Source organism: Stegostoma tigrinum, chromosome 17 (assembly GCF_030684315.1).
Source record: "Stegostoma tigrinum isolate sSteTig4 chromosome 17, sSteTig4.hap1, whole genome shotgun sequence".
NCBI lineage: Eukaryota > Metazoa > Chordata > Chondrichthyes > Orectolobiformes > Stegostomatidae > Stegostoma > Stegostoma tigrinum.
Genome location: NC_081370.1, coordinates 34,331,806 through 34,349,201, shown reverse-complemented (window position 1 = coordinate 34,349,201; position 17,396 = coordinate 34,331,806). Strand labels below are relative to the sequence as shown.

Genomic DNA, 17,396 nt, shown 5'->3' with positions numbered 1-17,396 from the left:
AGAGCGATGGTGAGGTTTGGGAAGACAAGTTGACAGTTCTGTGCCTTAGCATCTGAAAGGCGTGGTTGTATGGTTGAAAGATTTAAAGATGCTCAAGAGACCAGAATTTGGGGTGCTGACATTTAACAGGAAGTTTTATAGTTGGAGGAAATTCAAAGATCAAGCTGTTTTAAGGCCATGGAAACGCTTAACAAGCAAGGATAAGGATTTTAGAACACCGAGCAATTTTAGTGAGTATGGTGGAGATGGTGAATAGGATTTGGAGCACGTTATGGTTCAAGTAGCAGAGTTTGGATATCTTGGATGCTGGTGAGGATTTTCAAATAATGTAAATGCCCGCAGATAATAAAGACATTGATAAGAGTTTCAGAGGCAGATCAACTGAGTTAGGGGTGTAGTCAGAGGATGTTACTGTGGTAGAAATAGAAAGTCTTCATGAACATGCAGATGAGGTTGGATGCTCGTCGTATAGTTAAAAATGAAACTAAGTTTGTAAAAGACACAAGTCAGCCTCAGACAGTTGCTGGGGAAGGAGCTGTGATCAGTGGCTAGGGAATGAACTTTATAGCATGAAAGAAATTTTCATATTTATAAAAATTTATTTTAAAAATTAATTTTTTTTAGCTGTGTCATGTTTATGAAGGGATTTTGCTGTGAAACCTAGTGAGATTTCTTAACACATCTTACCAAAGCTGCCTAATTATCTCAGCAGGTCTGCCAGCAAACAATATTGGCCCCATCTTACTACATGCCATTTCCACAACAAATCACCTCTCTACAGATATCTGCTCAAAGACAACCAATGAATTTACGTTCTTAGCCATCCCATGCACCTGCACCATCTTTGAAAGGCCACTGTGTACCAAAAAACTGTTGGCAATACAGTGTTGTTCCTCACCAGCAATATCATGCCATGTTAATCACAAAGGCACAATGCCCACAGCAGATGGCCAGCATGGCTGACCCTCCCTCATACATGCCACCCCATTCTTTCACCCTACTCACTGTTTAACCACTGCACCACACATTGTTACAATCTGTGTGAACACCTTCTACATCAGCACTACTCTGTTCCCAGTGGCACTGGACATCGACAATTTGTCACTGTCCAGTAGGGAAAAGTCACATCCTGGCAAACAATTGGACAAATCTCAATGTAAGCACTTTCAACTGACAATTATGCTGCCCACCTTGTGATTTTCCAGTAGTATTTCACACCTAAAGGATAGGAAGCAAACCAGGCTTCACCTGGTGATGACAAGCAACTGTCTATATGTCTGCACTAAAGACCACATTAATACAGCAGCTCTGGTTGAAGCATTAATGCACTAACAATGTAAGGCATAGATGGCATGAGCAAATGGGTGGGACTGACTGAGTGCTAAGACATAAGTGAGCGGTCCCAAGATGCAGCCAGGTCCAATCCATAAGTTGGGTGTCTGGCCATGGGTGCAAAGTGTTTCTTTCGCAGCTTATCAATGCTTAATGCCAGTGTGCCCCTGCAGTGTGAGTCTTATGCTTTGTAAGCAGCTTACAAGTGTATTGTAAAGGTGTCATGATGGTCATGAGGATTTGACACATGCCAGGTGCCATTGTCCATGGATGAGGGGCTATTGTGACAGGTGTGCGAGGGTCAAGCCCTGAACTGCAGTTTGTGTGTAAGCAACATGGAGGTTATTTGGAGTAAGTTGTGAGTTAAATCTGCCAGGCACCCCTCGTGTGTTCATGACAAGTTTTCTCAATGTCTAGCTTGTTTATTGAGTTTGGTAAGACAGCAATCTAAATATTAATAAGGCAAGTTGGATTATCAACTAGGTGTTTAAAAATCAGTAGTCCCCTTAATTGACATCTCAGCACCACTCGGTGAGAAACATGCTATATCTATTGTGACTAGCATATTTGGCTCTCAACATTGAGTTGAGTCTCACCAGACTTCTCATCTGATACTGTCACAAATCTCACTGGTACCAACATTGTTCTGGCTCAGATTTTGGCCAATGACTCTGCTTTTCCTAAAACCTACATTCATGGGTGGAGGTTTCTGCTCTGCCTTATGAATCTGACAGCAAACCTTTTGGTAATTGGCGAAAGAAGTATAGTAATGGTGATATTGGAAAACATTTTTCTGCAATGAGTGGTTAGAACCTAGATTACATGGTGAGACTTGTGGTAGGGCCAATGTCAACTAAAATTTCAAGACGAATGCAATCATCATCTAAAGAAAACATTTGGAAGTCTAGAGGGAGTGGCATGTAGTGAATTGTTGCTTCAAAGGGCCAGCAAATAAATCATAGGTGAATTCTGAGCTGCAATCAGTCAATAGTTCCATCTAATACACACAATATTCAGAACACATTAAATTTTAAAATAATTCACTTCCAATTTCAGAATTGTTTCAACAATCTTTACAAATTGGTCAGCAGCTCTCATGAACAAAAACTCCTCCCACTGAAGATGGTGTTACAAACCTTACCTCACAAGGACAGCTGGAGGAAGGCTTATACTGGTGATTGAGGGGTGCTATTGACTTAAAGGTGACGGCTGATCAGGATCAAATTTATTCTGTTGGTGGAACAGTGAGGGTTCTCGGGTGAATGATATGCCCCCTCTCTCATTTTTGTGAAATTCTGCCCTGTAACTGATTTTGCTGCTGCCCAGGGGACATGACTGACCTGATTACTCTGCCTTTAGAGAATAGGAGTAGATCGGTACTGCTTCCCCTCATCATGGCTCCTGACAATCAATTTATGCTCCTTGGAGTGGCCCGTGATGACTTTCATCAAGCACGCAAAATTTTTCACAAGAGGAAACAGCATTAATACTAAACTGATAATTATAAATTTATTGAATTAAATTGTTGAAAATGGCCAGTAACATCTGGCAATGATGATCCATTCACAGTTTCTTTAATAACAGCAGAAGGCTCATACGACTCATTTAGTGTTGTTTGAGATCTCTTCACACCCATGAGTTCAACATGATCTTATGGTAGAAGAACATCTTAATGTGGTCGAAACATCACAGCAAGTGTCCTTACACTTGATGGTTCACTATTGACTTGGATTGTCTATGGAAAGAAAACTAAATTCAATTATTGTTATCTGATAATTCAATTTTAGCATCCATAAAAAAAAACACACCTTCCAGTTATAGAATGGGCATTTAATTATAAGTAAGTTTCTAGCCAATTATCCTTGTCAAGTTAGTCTGAGCAGGAAGGCATGCTGTCATTACTCTCCATGCAGGTTAACAAACTCCACGCTCATGGCAGTATATGTGTTACACTGGAGACCGTGAAAATAAGTCAGCAAGTAATAGAGATGTAAGAGCCGTTTAAAAGAATGAAATTCCACAGTTTGTTTTTGTTTGTTTGCGCATGGGATGTGGCTGCCACAGGCATGGCCAGTATTTATTGCACATTTTTACATGTCTTAACAAGATAATGGTGAGCTAACTTCTTGAAACTGCTGAAGTCAGTTTGGTATAGACACAGCAAGAGTGCTGTTACACAGGGAGCTCCAGGATGTTCACCCAGTTCAGGAACCGTAGTTGTGGTTCCAAGTCAGCATGGCGTATAACTTAAAGGGGAACTTGTTCCACAGGTCCGCTGTTCTTATGCTTTGAAGTAACAGAGGGTATGGGTTTGGAAGAAGCTGCTGAAAGAACCGTAATTGAACTACTGTAGCACATTTTACAGTTAGTACATAGTGCTACCACTGCACGCCAAAGGTGGATATAAATGTTGAAGATGGTGGCTAAGCTAAGTTGAAAACCAAGCAGTTGCTTTGTTCTTGGTGCTGTCAAATTATCAATGTAGTTGGGACTGCACTGGTTCAGGCCTGCAGAGTCTTCCATCTTGTAGGTAATGGAAGGGGTTTGGGGAGTTACGATGTGAGTTACCTGATGACAAATATTAAGCCTCTGAACTGCTCAAACAACCCAAGTTTCTGGATGATGGCAGCACCACAGTTAGGTGATTCAGCAATGGGCGTGCCATTGAATGTCAAGGGAAAGCTGTGGAATTCTCTACTGGAGAAAGCATTGGGATTCAGCCTGAGGTCTCTACAAGGGGCAAGAATTTTTTGTGAAATAAATATATGCAATTTACGTAATTACTGTTTTATAAGCTGTTGCATTGTTTTAGAATTTTGGGGAAAAGAAAGATCAAAACAACGGCAATTTAATAAAGATGGAAGAGAGACAAAGGCAGTGACAGCATGGGAAGTGAATCAAACGGAAAAATAAACCTGCTCTACTGCCTGAACCAGCAGTGAATCTGTACAGCTGACTGCCTCTGCTGTTTGATTTTAAGTAACTCTTGACATTGAAGTTCGTCCAAGAAAAATAAACAAACAGCGAAATTCACAGCTGACCTTGGAGAAATGTGTGTGGGGGGGGGGCTCACAACAGAGGAGCAGCAAAGTGGCTAGTTTTAAAGTGTGATCTCACTTTTGTTTTGTAAATCTACAACAGTGAGTAAATCGGGATTTTTAAAAAATTGTTTATTTTTATTGAGATCTGTCTCTTATTTAACCTTTGAAAGCACAAAAACACAGATACTAAGTTAGCCTGGAGCAGTGTTTTTTAGAGCAGTAAGACTGCTATTTTATGGGTCTGCAGATTGTTAAGGTGCAAAAATAGCATTTAGTAGAGTGAGAGGTAGTAAGAACTGCAGGTGCTGGAGATTCTGAGATAACAAGTTGTAGAGTTGGGTGAACACAGCAGGCCAAGCAGCATTGGAGGAGCAGGAAGGCTGATGTTTCAGGCCTAGACCCTTCTTCAGAAAGACCCAGAAGAGGAGTCTAGGCCCAGAATGTCAACCTTCCTGCTCTTCTGATGCTGTTTGGCCTGCTGTGTTCATCCAGCTCTACACCTTGTTACCTCTGTTATTTAGTAGATTGATGTGCTCTTCCTGTCAGGTGTGGCAGATTAGGAAAAGTTTCTATGCTACTTATGATTATGTCTGCAGGAAATGTGTTTGGTTGTGAATCCTATCGGATCGCATGGATTGGTTGGAGTGGTAGTTAGAAGAAATAAGGAATTTACAGCAGTTAGGAGGTGTGATGGATGACTGTTGCACGAGGGGAGATAAACCAAAAATACACTCAGGTAGATCGGTTACCTGCAGGAAAGGTAGGAGGGGGAGGCAGGTCATGTAGGAGTCTCCCGAAGCTATTCTCTTCTCAAACAAATATGCTGTTTTGGAAAATGTAGGGGATGATGGACTCTCAGGAGAATGTTACACTGACAGCCAGGTTTCTGGTACCAAGACTGGCTCTAATGTAACAAAGGATACGTTTGGTTCTGAGCGATCAATTGTGATAGGGGACTGTCTAGTCAGAGGAACTGACAAACAATTCTGCAACCGACAATGAGACATCAGAATAGTATGTTGCCTCCTTGGTGCCAGGATCAAGGGTATCTAAGAGAGGATGCAGAATATTCTCAAAGGGGAGAAGGACCAGCGGGAGATCGCTGTACACATTGGAACGAACAACATTGCAAAAGAAAAGGACAAAATTATGAGGAGAGAATCTAGGAAGTTAGGCAGGAATTCAACTATCTGAATTACTCCTGGTGCCATGAGCTAGTGAGGGTAGGAACAGGAGGATAGAGGAGATGAAAGTGTGGCTGAGGAGCTGGTGCAAGGGAGAAGGATTCACATTTTTGGATCATTGGAATCTTTTCTGGGGAAGAAATGATCTGTATAAGGAAGGAAGGATTGCACCTGAATTGGAAGGGGACTGTTTGTGTGTGTCCCAGGGAGATAGTTAGGAAAGAGACCTTGGAGTGCAGGTTCATAGTTCCTTGAAATTAAGAGTCCCAAGTAGACAGGATAGTGAAGAAGGCATTTGGTATGCTTGCCTTTATTGGTCTATGCATTGAGTGTAGGAGTTGAGAGGTCATGTTGTGACTGTACAAGACGTTGGTTAGGCCACTTTTGGAATATTGTGTGCAATTCTGGTCCTCCTGCAATAGGAAGGATGTTGTAAAATTTGAAAGGGTTCAGAAAAGGTACACAAGGATGTTGTCAGGGTTGGAGGGTTTGAGTTACAGGGTGGGGCTGAATAGGCTGGGGCTATTCTCTCTAGAACATCAGAGGCTGAGAGGTGACGTTATACAGATTTATAAAATCATGAAGGGCATGGATAGGATAAATAGAGGTCTTTTCCCCAGGATGGGGGAATCCAAAACTAGAAGGCAAAGGTTTAAGGTGAGAGGAGAAAGATATAAAAGGGACCTAAGGGGCAGTGTTTTCATGCAGAGGGTGATGCATGGATGGAATGAGCTGCCACAGGAAGTGGTGCAGACTGATACAATAACAACATATAAGGAGGAATCTGGATGGGTAAATGAATAGGAAGTGTTTAGAGGGATTGGGTCAAATGCGGGCAAACGGGACTAGATTTATTCAGGAGATCTGGGTGGCGTGGATGAGTTGGAACATAGCATCCGTTTCCGTGCTGGATATCTCTCTGACTGTGACTGTGACCAATTTGAACAGAGGTACACTAGGAATGGAAGCACAATGCTACTATTAATGGACTGGTAATCTTGAGGACGCAATCAATGTTCTGGAGACAAGATTTCAGATCTCACCATGGCAGACAGTGAATTTAAATTCAAGTAATGAAATAAAATTTTAAATAAACAATAATGATTGTGAAATTACAGGATTGTTGTTGAAACCCATCTGCAAATCAAAAGTAAATCTATTTCTATGATCCATTCTGGCTTAAATGTGAATTCAACTACTGTGTGAAGGGATTCAGCAATCTATAAAATTCAGTACTTTCAGATTTCTTTTCTTCTCGAGAATCTGAGTTGATGACTGACTATAACTATCTGCGCATTGGCTGCAGAAAGGGAATTCCTCTTAACATTCACTTCTCATTTTCATGCACGCCTTACCAGAAATGAAAGTTTCTTCAGTTTTCATCTTTCCAGTAACCCATGTCAGATTCTTATCACAATTAGTGCGAAGTATATCTCCCTTACAACCAGTGTGACGTTCAGGCTTAACATTTAATAATGCACAAAATGGACTGGTTTGGAGCAAATTACTTGCTCCATTGCTCATTGATCAATGGAGATCATTGATATATGAGACTTACGTAGAACAGTTTTCATTCTAAACAATTCACAAAAAAACTTTGAAAATGTGGAACATTATAATGCGAACAAAGAATCCAGAAGAATTTTAGGCCTAACACATTTCCATTGAAAATCTGTTGGAGGTGCAATAGGCATTTATTTCCTCCTCCCACTGTTGGTTCTCTGTCTCACTGTATCCATTCTCTACTGCCTGATCTCATTGTTGCTGTCCCTGCTGGCCTTCATCCCTTCCTCTTTCACTTCCCCATCTCTTTCATGCTGCCACTGGTCTTTCACACTAGTCTCCCACTTCAGATCTCTTTCATGCTGCCACTGGTCTTTCACACTTGTCTCCCACTTCAAATCTCTTTCATGCTGCCACTGGTCTTTCACACTAGTCTGCCACTTCAAATTCAGCAGTTTATTCTGGAGAATTATTCAAGTGGATTCAGTCAGCACAAGAGTTTAAGAGCAGGGACTGGAGGTGAAGGCATAGTTGGGGAAGAAAGAGAACAAAATTTTCACTTGCTGCTTCAGCAAAAAGCATTTTCATTCGCCCGGATGTACGTTTCAGCTGATCTCAAATTTTAGGCTATTTTTGCATTCAAGACTAAACTTGTTCTCAAAATACAAATTTAATTAAAGTTATAGGATCTACTTTTTGCCTTGTTCAGCGTTATTTATGGCTGTTCAGTGTGTATCAGCACAAAACTAAGTAACAGTGATTCCTTTCTCTAACCAGCAACAACATAGAGGTGAGACATGAAGAACTTGAATTTATAGAGGACCTTAATAAAAACTTGGCATATAAGAGCTCCTCATGATGTTTAGTCAGAGATGTACAGTAGGGAACTGGAACAGGCTATGAGTAAACAAATTAGCGTCTATAAACAGCTTTGAATGAACTACTGACTTTTTAAAAATTGATACTGCAGAAAAATAGATGTGGAATATTCCGTAATCCACTTCAAACTGTGTTGAAGAATCTTAAATCTGTCCTGTAGGCTAGTCAGAGCCTTGTTTCAATGCCTCTTCTGAAAGCGTACATTGATAGCGATGTGTTACTTGAGAGTACAAATTCCAAACAATGGATTGGGAATTGACTCCTCAAGAAGAAGATGCATTTGGAGGTTGTAGAAATGGAGAGGATGATCTGGTGGAACAAACATGCTCCTCTTTTCACTGACAGGATTTCTGCTTGTCTATTCCGTCCTGTTCACCTTTATTGCTTTCCATTTCCCTGCTGTTATCTGATCACATGGTAATCAAAACTCATTTTGAAAGCCATGTCTCCTTCCCCAGGGACTGTCAGCTTGGTTTGTGGAATACCTTGACTCCATCTGCATCTTCCTCGTATGCTCACATTGCAGTCCTCAGTCTGCTAGGATGTTCCAGTGAAGCCCAATGCAAGCCAAAGGAATAGCAGAAATAACAAGGAGTAGAGCTGGATGAACACAGCAGGCCAAGCAGCATCATAGGAGCAGGAAAGCTGATATTTCAGGCACTTCATTATTTGTTTGAGCAATTTACAGCATTCTGGATTCAACATTGAGTTAAACAACTTCAGACCACAAACTCTGTTCTCTATGTTGTCTCTTCAGCATCACATCAACCCCTTTCCATCTCCATGTCACTCACTATGAACCCCCATAACCACGTCTGATCAGCTTGCAGCAGAGATTCGCCATTTTCTGCAATTAACCTCTACTCTGAATCTGTTCTGTGTTATTTGTGACCTCTGATCTCATTTGCCCTCTAATTTTTTTCCTGGCTGTCCCTTCTGTTCTACTTGTCCTCTCTCCCTTTTATACAATATAAAATCATCACTTTTCCACCTCTTGGTTCAATTCTGAAGGAGAGTCTGACTTGACTAACAGCTATCTTTCTCTCTCCCGAGGTGCTGCTAGCCCTCTTATATTTCTCCAACACTTCCGTTCCTTATGTCAGAGTGAGAAGGAATAGTTTACATGTCAGAAACAAGACTAATTTTCTTTCCTCAAATACTTACACAAGCAGATTTTTGAATGACTTTTACTATATATTTCAAAACAATTTAACCTGTCCTTACAAATAGTCATGTTACTCTTCTCCTTTCCTGCATCACTGAATTATATTGTACAAAACATTTAAATTGTCCTGAGATTTTTACCTGCTTGATTAATTCCAGCTTCAGCTTCCTGCTTATTTTCACCTTGCAACCATTCTTGACTGAGGAGATCAGGAACTTCCATTGTCTCCTCTGGCTGGTTTTCATCATCTGCGCAGATTTGCCACATTTCAACATTAATGCAAAGTAAATAACACTGCAACAACATAAACCTCAGTATGGAGAAGAAGGAACAGCAACATTGGTTAATGTTCACAGACAGCACATATTCAGTCGGCCAAAATACAACTTTTACCCAGTTGGAGCCAATCTGCTGTCAGGCTGGAAGATTTCAATGCCAGAAGTGGGTGGGGAATTACATTGGTGCCATAAACCCCACTAGGTATGCTGGGAATGAAAGTTGGGAGAGTTTTGAAATGAGCATTGGAAATCAAAGGGAAAATTACATGGGATTTCAGGTTACATTCCTCGCAGACAGTCTTGGAATGATGAAGATCTTGAAGATCTTAAATACCATGCATAACGAGATTTGAGAGACATTTTCGAAATAAATTTAAATTAATTGGAACGTAACGTATCTCCACTAGACTGTCCTTCCTTTTAGGTTATAAAAGAGTCATGTTACTGTACTCCTTTCCTGTATCTCTCAAGTATATTACACAAAACATATTTAATTGTCCTGAGTTTATTACCTTCTTGATTAATGCCAGTTTCAGCTTCCTGGTTACAATCGTCTTGGTTGTGGTGATCAGTGCCTTGCATGGTCTCAGGCATATGGCTTTCTTGGTCTTTACAGATTTCTTGAGATTCTACATCAATGTAAAGCAAATAACACTGTAAACAATATCAACCTCAGGATGGAGAAAAAGGATGAGCAATAGTGACATCGGCTAATGTTTGTAGATAACACAGACACAGCAGGCAAAAACACAAATTTGTCAATCAATTGCAATAATGTACATTTATACACAACTTTAAAGTGATGAAATGAGCCAAGTTAATGTACAAGGGGAAATGGTAATCATCATTTGAGACCAAGCAGCACATGACATTAGTACAGCAAACTATTGTAAGTGGTATGAAATTTGAACATACAGATAACCCAAGGATGAAGAAATGTGGTTCCTTATGTCATTGGTATCATGCTTTACAAATATGAAAAGAACTTAAGGGTATACAAGGAACTATTTGTAGCATTTTACATCAAAGGAAACCTGTGGGAAAATTCTGGAGGAAGGAATTCATTTGTCTGTCTGCTGATCTTTTTACACCTTACTTTTCCCAGACAGATTCCATTTAACTGCTCCAGGTGCGGTCCCTCACTGTCATGACCTGCTGGTGGAGGATGTCCCAGCAAACTACTTAGCTCCCTGGCTCAGTGCTCCAGCACCATCATCACCTGCTGCTATGTGGCCCATTACATACAGATGTGGGAAATGAGACAGTTCAATAACAGTTCAGAATGAGGGTTGGAGTTAAAGAGGAACATGTTGAAACTTTTAGTCTTCGACAGCTGAATATACAACCATCAGTGACAGAGCAACTTGATAGGTTTTTGTAAGATTCCAAGAATGGAGGAGGGTAGGGATGTGAAATGAACAGGGGGGAGTGACACTATGGAAGGATTTAGAAACAGGTTTTAAAATTGACATGCATGGGGCCAAATGTAAGCCGTGGGGTAATGGGCAAACAGATATTGGTGAGAGTGACAATAGGTTCAGATTTTGAATGAGCTTACATTGCAAAAGCGTGAAAGATTGGATGCTGGATAAACGTGCACAAGAATAGCCAACCCTGTATGTGACAAAAGAATGGATGATTTATGGATTTCTCCAGCTTTCGGTGTCTGTGTTTCAGGATTACCTTGGCTTTGTTTTGTCTGAATTTTATCGTGTCAGGTTGGTTACATGCTGTGCATGCAGACAGTGTGGAGGATGCAAGGAGGCTGCAGAAGGACTTGGACAGGCCGGGGTAGTGGGCGAAGCAGTGGCAGATTGAACACAATGCGGAAAAGTGTGAGGTTATGCACTTTGGTAGTAAGAATAAAGGTATAAATTATTGCCTAAATGGAGAAAGGCTTCAGAAATCTGAAGCACAAAGGCAATTATCTTGAGATAAATTGGCAAGTGGAGCTAGTGATTTGGAAGGCAAATATAATGTTAGAAATCATTTCCAAAGGGTTAGAATACAACAGCAAGGATGTACTGCTGAGGTGAAATAGAGCCCTGGTCAGACTGATTTTGGAATATTCAGAGCAGGTTGGGTCCATGCATCAAAGCAAGGATGTACTAACATTGGAGGAGGCCCACTGGTGGTTTGTAACAATGATTCTGCAGATGAAAAGCATGTCATATGAAGAGTGGTTCACAGCTTGGGGTCTGTACTCAATGAGGTTTAGAAGAATGAGAGGAAATGTGATTGAAGCTTATAGAATTCTGAGAGGTGTGGACAGAGTGGATATGGAAAAGATCTTTCCAGAGTTTAGAAGAATGAGAGGAAATGTGATTGAAGCTTATAGAATTCTGAGAGGTGTGGACAGAGTGGATATGGAAAAGATCTTTCCAGAGTAGGGGAGATGACAGCCAGAAGGCACAGCCTCAGAATGAAGGGAAAAAACCCTTCAGAAATGAGATGAGGAGGAATTTCTTTAACCTGAGGGTGGTTAATTTGTGGCATGTTTATTGCTGCAGAGGCCTGTGGAAGCCAAATCATTCTTTGGATTTAAGACAGAAACACATAGATTCTTCATTGATCAAAGGTTGCGGAGAAATGGCAAAATAATGACGTTGAGAAACACATCAGCCAAGATCAAACGGCAGAGCAGACTTGATGGTCTGAATTGCCTACAAGTGCTCATACATCTTACAGTCTTATAAGAAAACGATGCAAAAGATGTACTAAATCTAATTGCTTGAAATGAAACGGGGGATCTATGGCAGTAATGGGACAACAAAAGGAATCTTCAGAAATGTGTAGTAAAACTGTATCGGAGTAAAGATAGAGAGCGTTCCCTCAGAACCTAGCAGAAATGGAGAGAGGATTCCATACAGTAAAGATAATTCATCCTCAATGAAGACTACTGATGTTTCTGAGCATGTCAATTCATCAAGTGGAATATCGACTTATGGTCTTCTCCAATATCGCACTATGAGCTAAGAATCAGTCTTATCCTTATCCATAACTATCTGAAAAATATTATGGAATTATGATCACTGTTCCCAAAATGTTCTCCCACTAAAACTTCGAACACCAGGCCAGAATCAATCTCCAAAACAAGATCTAGTGCAGCTCCTTCCCTCGTTGGACTATTTAGATCTTGTTTCTCAAGAAACCCTCATGGATGCACCTAACAAATTCTGCCCCATCTCAGCCCTCATTAGAGGGCTCCATTCTGAAGAAGGGTCACAGGACCTGAATTGTTATCTCTGATTTCTCTGCATAGACGCTGTCACATCTGCTGAGATTTTTCAGTTATTTACATTTTTGTTCGAGAGGATTCCAAAGATCTGCACTACTGGAGAACTTGTTTTATTCTTGTTCTCCAATCTCCCTGCTTTCCCAATCACTTCCTGCACTTGCAAAACGGCTGCAAAAAGTGCTTTCAGTTCAATGACATAGTTCTGAGTAAAAAAGCAAATGATCTCTGACCTAAATCCCACATCTATGGTTCCACACCTCAAACTGGTGCACGGTTCATTGTATCTAATCACAGTACGTACGGGAAATAACATTTTCAGATAAGCTTATGCTGGCAACAAGAATATATAGCAGCACATTTTTACCATCATGTGTACAATTATTTCTGGAATGTACAAAATTACCTGCTGTGACTTTTACTTGTATTTGTTTAGTGAGGACTTTGCCAATGGAATCCTGTTCAACTTTGATCGTTACCACAGCACCATCATCCTTGGATACATTGGGATGCATTGTAATTGTGCAGGGAATGAAGAACGTCCCGTCAGAACTGCGGTGTAATTCTGGCTCTTCTGCACAGAAGGAATCATCTTTCTCACATGAGCCTGATAGACTTTTGAGGGGAGAAGTTACTCTCCTTGGTCCTGACTGTGGCGCTTCAGATTGCCAGTGAAATAATTTCTTTTCATCCTTTTCGTGCTTCCTTTTGATCGATGTAACAATAGTCACCACTCCTGGGCTGACTACAGCAACTTTCCAATTCAGACGGCTTTCCACACCATCTCTGATTTCAAACGGTGTCTTGATATCACTAATTATATGCAGAACTATGATATAAAAATAAAACATAAATGTGATATAAACATTTGTCCAAGCTCTCTGCTTTGCTTTCTTGTTTAGACACAAATTATGAACTGAACGCACCATTTATTGTATAATTTGAACAAGATTGTTTGATTCTCAGTTTGTACAATTTAATGTTATGCCTAAATCTACTGAACTTCCACTGGTAAGCTGAGCAACCACTGTTCTGGGCACTTTGAGTGAATACTTTAACACGACCCACTTGTGGGAAGTTTAGAAGCAAAGGCACTTTGTCCTGGAAGGTTTAGTGAACTGCAAGTTCATTGAATGTCAACCCCATGGAAATCACTGTGTAGATACGCACCAAGTGCCGTGTTTTAATGGGCAGGATATTCTGAGCATTAGCAAGTACAATAGGTCTGGCTCCTTTGCTTTTATATAAGAAAGAAGCTCCACATTTCTGAGGTGTGATTCCACTCGAAGCCCCTCAAAATGTAGAGCCATATTTCCATGCTGGCAGTTCTCCTCAAAACAGGACTGTCACAGGAAGGCATATCATGTCCCCTTTTCTCATTGGTCAGCTGCATACTCTGAAATGTCAAGGTCCTGACAGCCACTTTGATCATTGCTGTGAACCGTAAGAACATAAGGTGTGCTATTACAGTTTTATAATGGGAGACCCTGATGCTCGCCAGCATATTAATCATAATGAGGCCAGATGACAGTCAAAATGAGCGAAGAATTAAAATCAATCCAAACATTAATTCCTCATTGAGAAATCATTGCTCTTCCACAGATGTGAACAACGGATTCCTGCTGAAGAGGAACAGGTAAGTGAGCAGAGTTTGACTCACTGAACTGCTATTTAACTTGATTGCTTACTATTATTGCTGTTGTGTCCATTCAGAATTGCATCATCTATCATCTGCAAAGTGATGGAGGTAATGACCAATACTCTACCGCTCAATAACTAGCTCATTGATATTCTGTTTTTGCTAAGGCCATTCAGCTTCTGACCTCAATACGACCTTCATCAAGCATGGAGAAAGGAAGTGAACTCAAGAGGTAATGTGAGAGAGACTGTGTTGACAACATGGCAGCATTTAACCAAGGCCGGTATGAAGGACCCCTACCAAGTATGGACTCATCGTGAATTGGAGAGCAAACCTCCACTGGTTGGAGTCATACCCAGCACAAAGGAGACTAGGTGCTTCTTGGAGGTGAATCATTTCAGCTTTAGGACATCACTGCAGGCTGTTGTCAAGGTAGTGTCCTACATGTGACCACCTTCAGTTGCCTCACCAATGACCTGGCCCCATAATAAAGTCAGAAGTGAGAACGTTTGTTGATGTTTGCTCAATGTTCTGTTCCATTCAGGACTCTGTGATACTGAAGCAGACTACGCCTGTACGTAGCAGCAAGATTGGCACCTCACAAATATCAACTTCCACCTCCAATAACGGGCGATGTAACCTTCTTATCTCGACATCTAATGACATCAGCTGAATCCTCCACTGTCAAAATTGTCAGGCTAACCTGTGGCCAGAAATTGGACTGAACCAAGACTTAGTCACAGGCTGAGAATCGGATTATCTGAAATAGATTAATTCCTCTCCTGACTCCCCAGAGCTGGTTCACCATTATCAAGGCAGAGGTCAGGAGTATGATAGGATAGTCTCCAATTTCCTGAATGAGTGTAATTCTAACAGCACTCAGGAACCATGACAACATCCAGGACAAAGCAGCCACTCAATCGTCGCCTTATCCATGAGCTTAACCTTAAACTCCCTCAACCAAGAGTGAAAGCAGGTTGCACCATGTACAAGATGTACTTCAAGAACTTCCCAAGGCTCCCGTGACAACACTTTGTCTCTTCCATCCTGTTCACCTTCATTGCTTTCCATTTCCCATCTGGTATCTAATCACGTAGTAACCAAAATTCACTTTCAAAGCCATGTCTCCTTGCCCAATGACTGTCTGCTATGTTTCTGGATTCCCTCTGCTCAATCTGCCTCTTGCCTTTCTGCTCATTTCTGATCTTGGTCTGCAGTGATGTTCACGTGAAGCCCAACGCAAGCCGAAGGAATAGCACCTCATTTTCGTTTTAAGCACTTTACAGCCTTTTGGATTCAACATTGAATGAAACAAGTTCAAACCATGAAGTCATTGGGTATTGGTGCTGCCTCCCTTTCTCTCCTGTAAATGGAAAGATTGCTCAATTTCTCTTTCAATTTCCACCCACTCTCACTTTTACCTCGTCCATCTCTGACTCGGCAGCTCCGTTTCCATTTCTGCGGATAAATTGGCCACCAATATCAAGTGGAAATGAGCAGAATGCCACAGTTACCTTGACTATAATCCTCACAGCGCGCTTCCTGGAAAGACACTATTCCATTTTCCCAGTTTTTCTGTCTCCACTGCACCTGTTCTGATGATTCCAACTTTGACAAGGAGGACTTCAAAATGTCCACCTTCTTTGTCAGCCAAGGAGTCCCCAGCAACATAACCGACAGGCCACACTGTCAGGATCTGACCCATCTCCCACATCTCAGTTCTCACTCCCTCTCTTCCCTCCTACAACAGTGATAGGCTTCCCCTTGTCCTCAACTACCATCCCAGCAGGATCTACACCCATAGGCTGCCACGTCCGCCACCTCGAGTAGGATGCCTCGACCCCGCGCATGTACCCCTCCCCTCCTCTATAAGTGTTCATCGAGGACCATTCCCTTCGAGACACCATGTCGACTTCTCCTTCATTGACAGCACACACCCCAAACCCCGGCAGCAGCAGGAAGTGTAACACCTGTTCAATAATTATAGGATTTCAGGCACCTTATCCCATGCCCTTACACCAACCTCCACACACCAGGCCATTGTATCACATGGTCTGCTTTAATAAACAACTCTTTGTTCGCCACTAATAGTCCCCATCAGCAGCTAGTCTTTCTCCCAGGCTGATCGCTATCCAGTCCTTTGTCTTTCCAACTGTTCTTCTCTGTCTTTGGGATGTGACTCCACCTTTCGTTTGCTCCTTACACCCTTTCCCCATTCTATCTTCTGCAATAAAAAAAAACAACCCTTTCCTGGCTACCATTAGTCCCAAGGAAGGGTCACTGGATCAGAAACATGAATTCTGATTTCTCTTGACAGACACTGCTGGACCTGTTGAGTTCTTCCATTAATTTCTGTTTTTGCTTGTGATATCCAGCATCTGTAATTATTTCAGTTTTTATTTTGACTATGAACTCTATTCTCTGTTCTGTCTCCTCAGCTTCGCACCCACCCACTTTCCATCTCCATGTCACTCACCGCCACCTCCCACCCCAGTAAATGTGTCTAATTAACTTCCAACAGAACTTATCCATATTCTACTATTAACGGATATTCTGGAACTATTCTGTGACATTGGTAACCTTGGATCTTGCCCTTTAATCCTCTCCTGGCTTTCTCTTCTGTTCCACTTGCTCCACTTGTTACTTTTCAATATAATTTGAATCAATTTGAACTTCAAGTGCTTCACTCAGACTGTCCTTTACTCTACGTTATAAATTGAATCATGTTATTGTGCACCTTTTCTGCATCTCTGAATTATATTACACAAAATACTAAAACTTTCCTGACATTATTACCTTTTTGACTATTTCCAACTTCAGCTTCCTGCTGATTTTCATTTTGCAAGTGTTCTTGGTTGAGGTGATCAGTGACTTGCTCTCCCTGATCTGTCTGGCTTTCTTCACCTGTGTAGACATTTCAGAATTTCTACATTAATGCAAAGCAAATAACACTGTAAACAATATCAACCTTGCTATGGAGGAGGAAGAACAACAATAGTGCTGTTGGTCATGTTCACAGTGCTATTGGACCAATGCTATTGTAAGAAAATTGATACGTCATCCAAGGTGTATAAAGAGAGAGTTTTTGAAAATCAGTGTGAGAGCAAACCACCATCTGAGAAATTTGCATCTAGCTGTCA

The 17,396-nt window shown here is 41.3% G+C and overlaps 1 protein-coding gene across 2 annotated transcripts in view; it reads right to left on the bottom strand.

Moving 5' to 3' along the window:
- Positions 1-2,874: 2,874 nt before the first annotated feature.
- LOC125459499 (uncharacterized) overlaps positions 2,875-17,396 on the bottom strand; it is a 62,726-nt gene continuing 48,204 nt past the window's right edge. For both annotated transcript variants that reach the window (XM_059652064.1, XM_059652065.1), the window contains 5 exons: positions 17,053-17,160; positions 13,024-13,446; positions 9,895-10,011; positions 9,245-9,352; positions 2,875-3,067 (listed from right to left, as the gene is read on the bottom strand). In XM_059652064.1, coding sequence (XP_059508047.1) covers positions 3,051-3,067; positions 9,245-9,352; positions 9,895-10,011; positions 13,024-13,446; positions 17,053-17,160 — 773 coding nt within the window. In that variant the 3' untranslated portion in view covers positions 2,875-3,050. The remainder of the gene's footprint in view (positions 3,068-9,244; positions 9,353-9,894; positions 10,012-13,023; positions 13,447-17,052; positions 17,161-17,396) is intronic.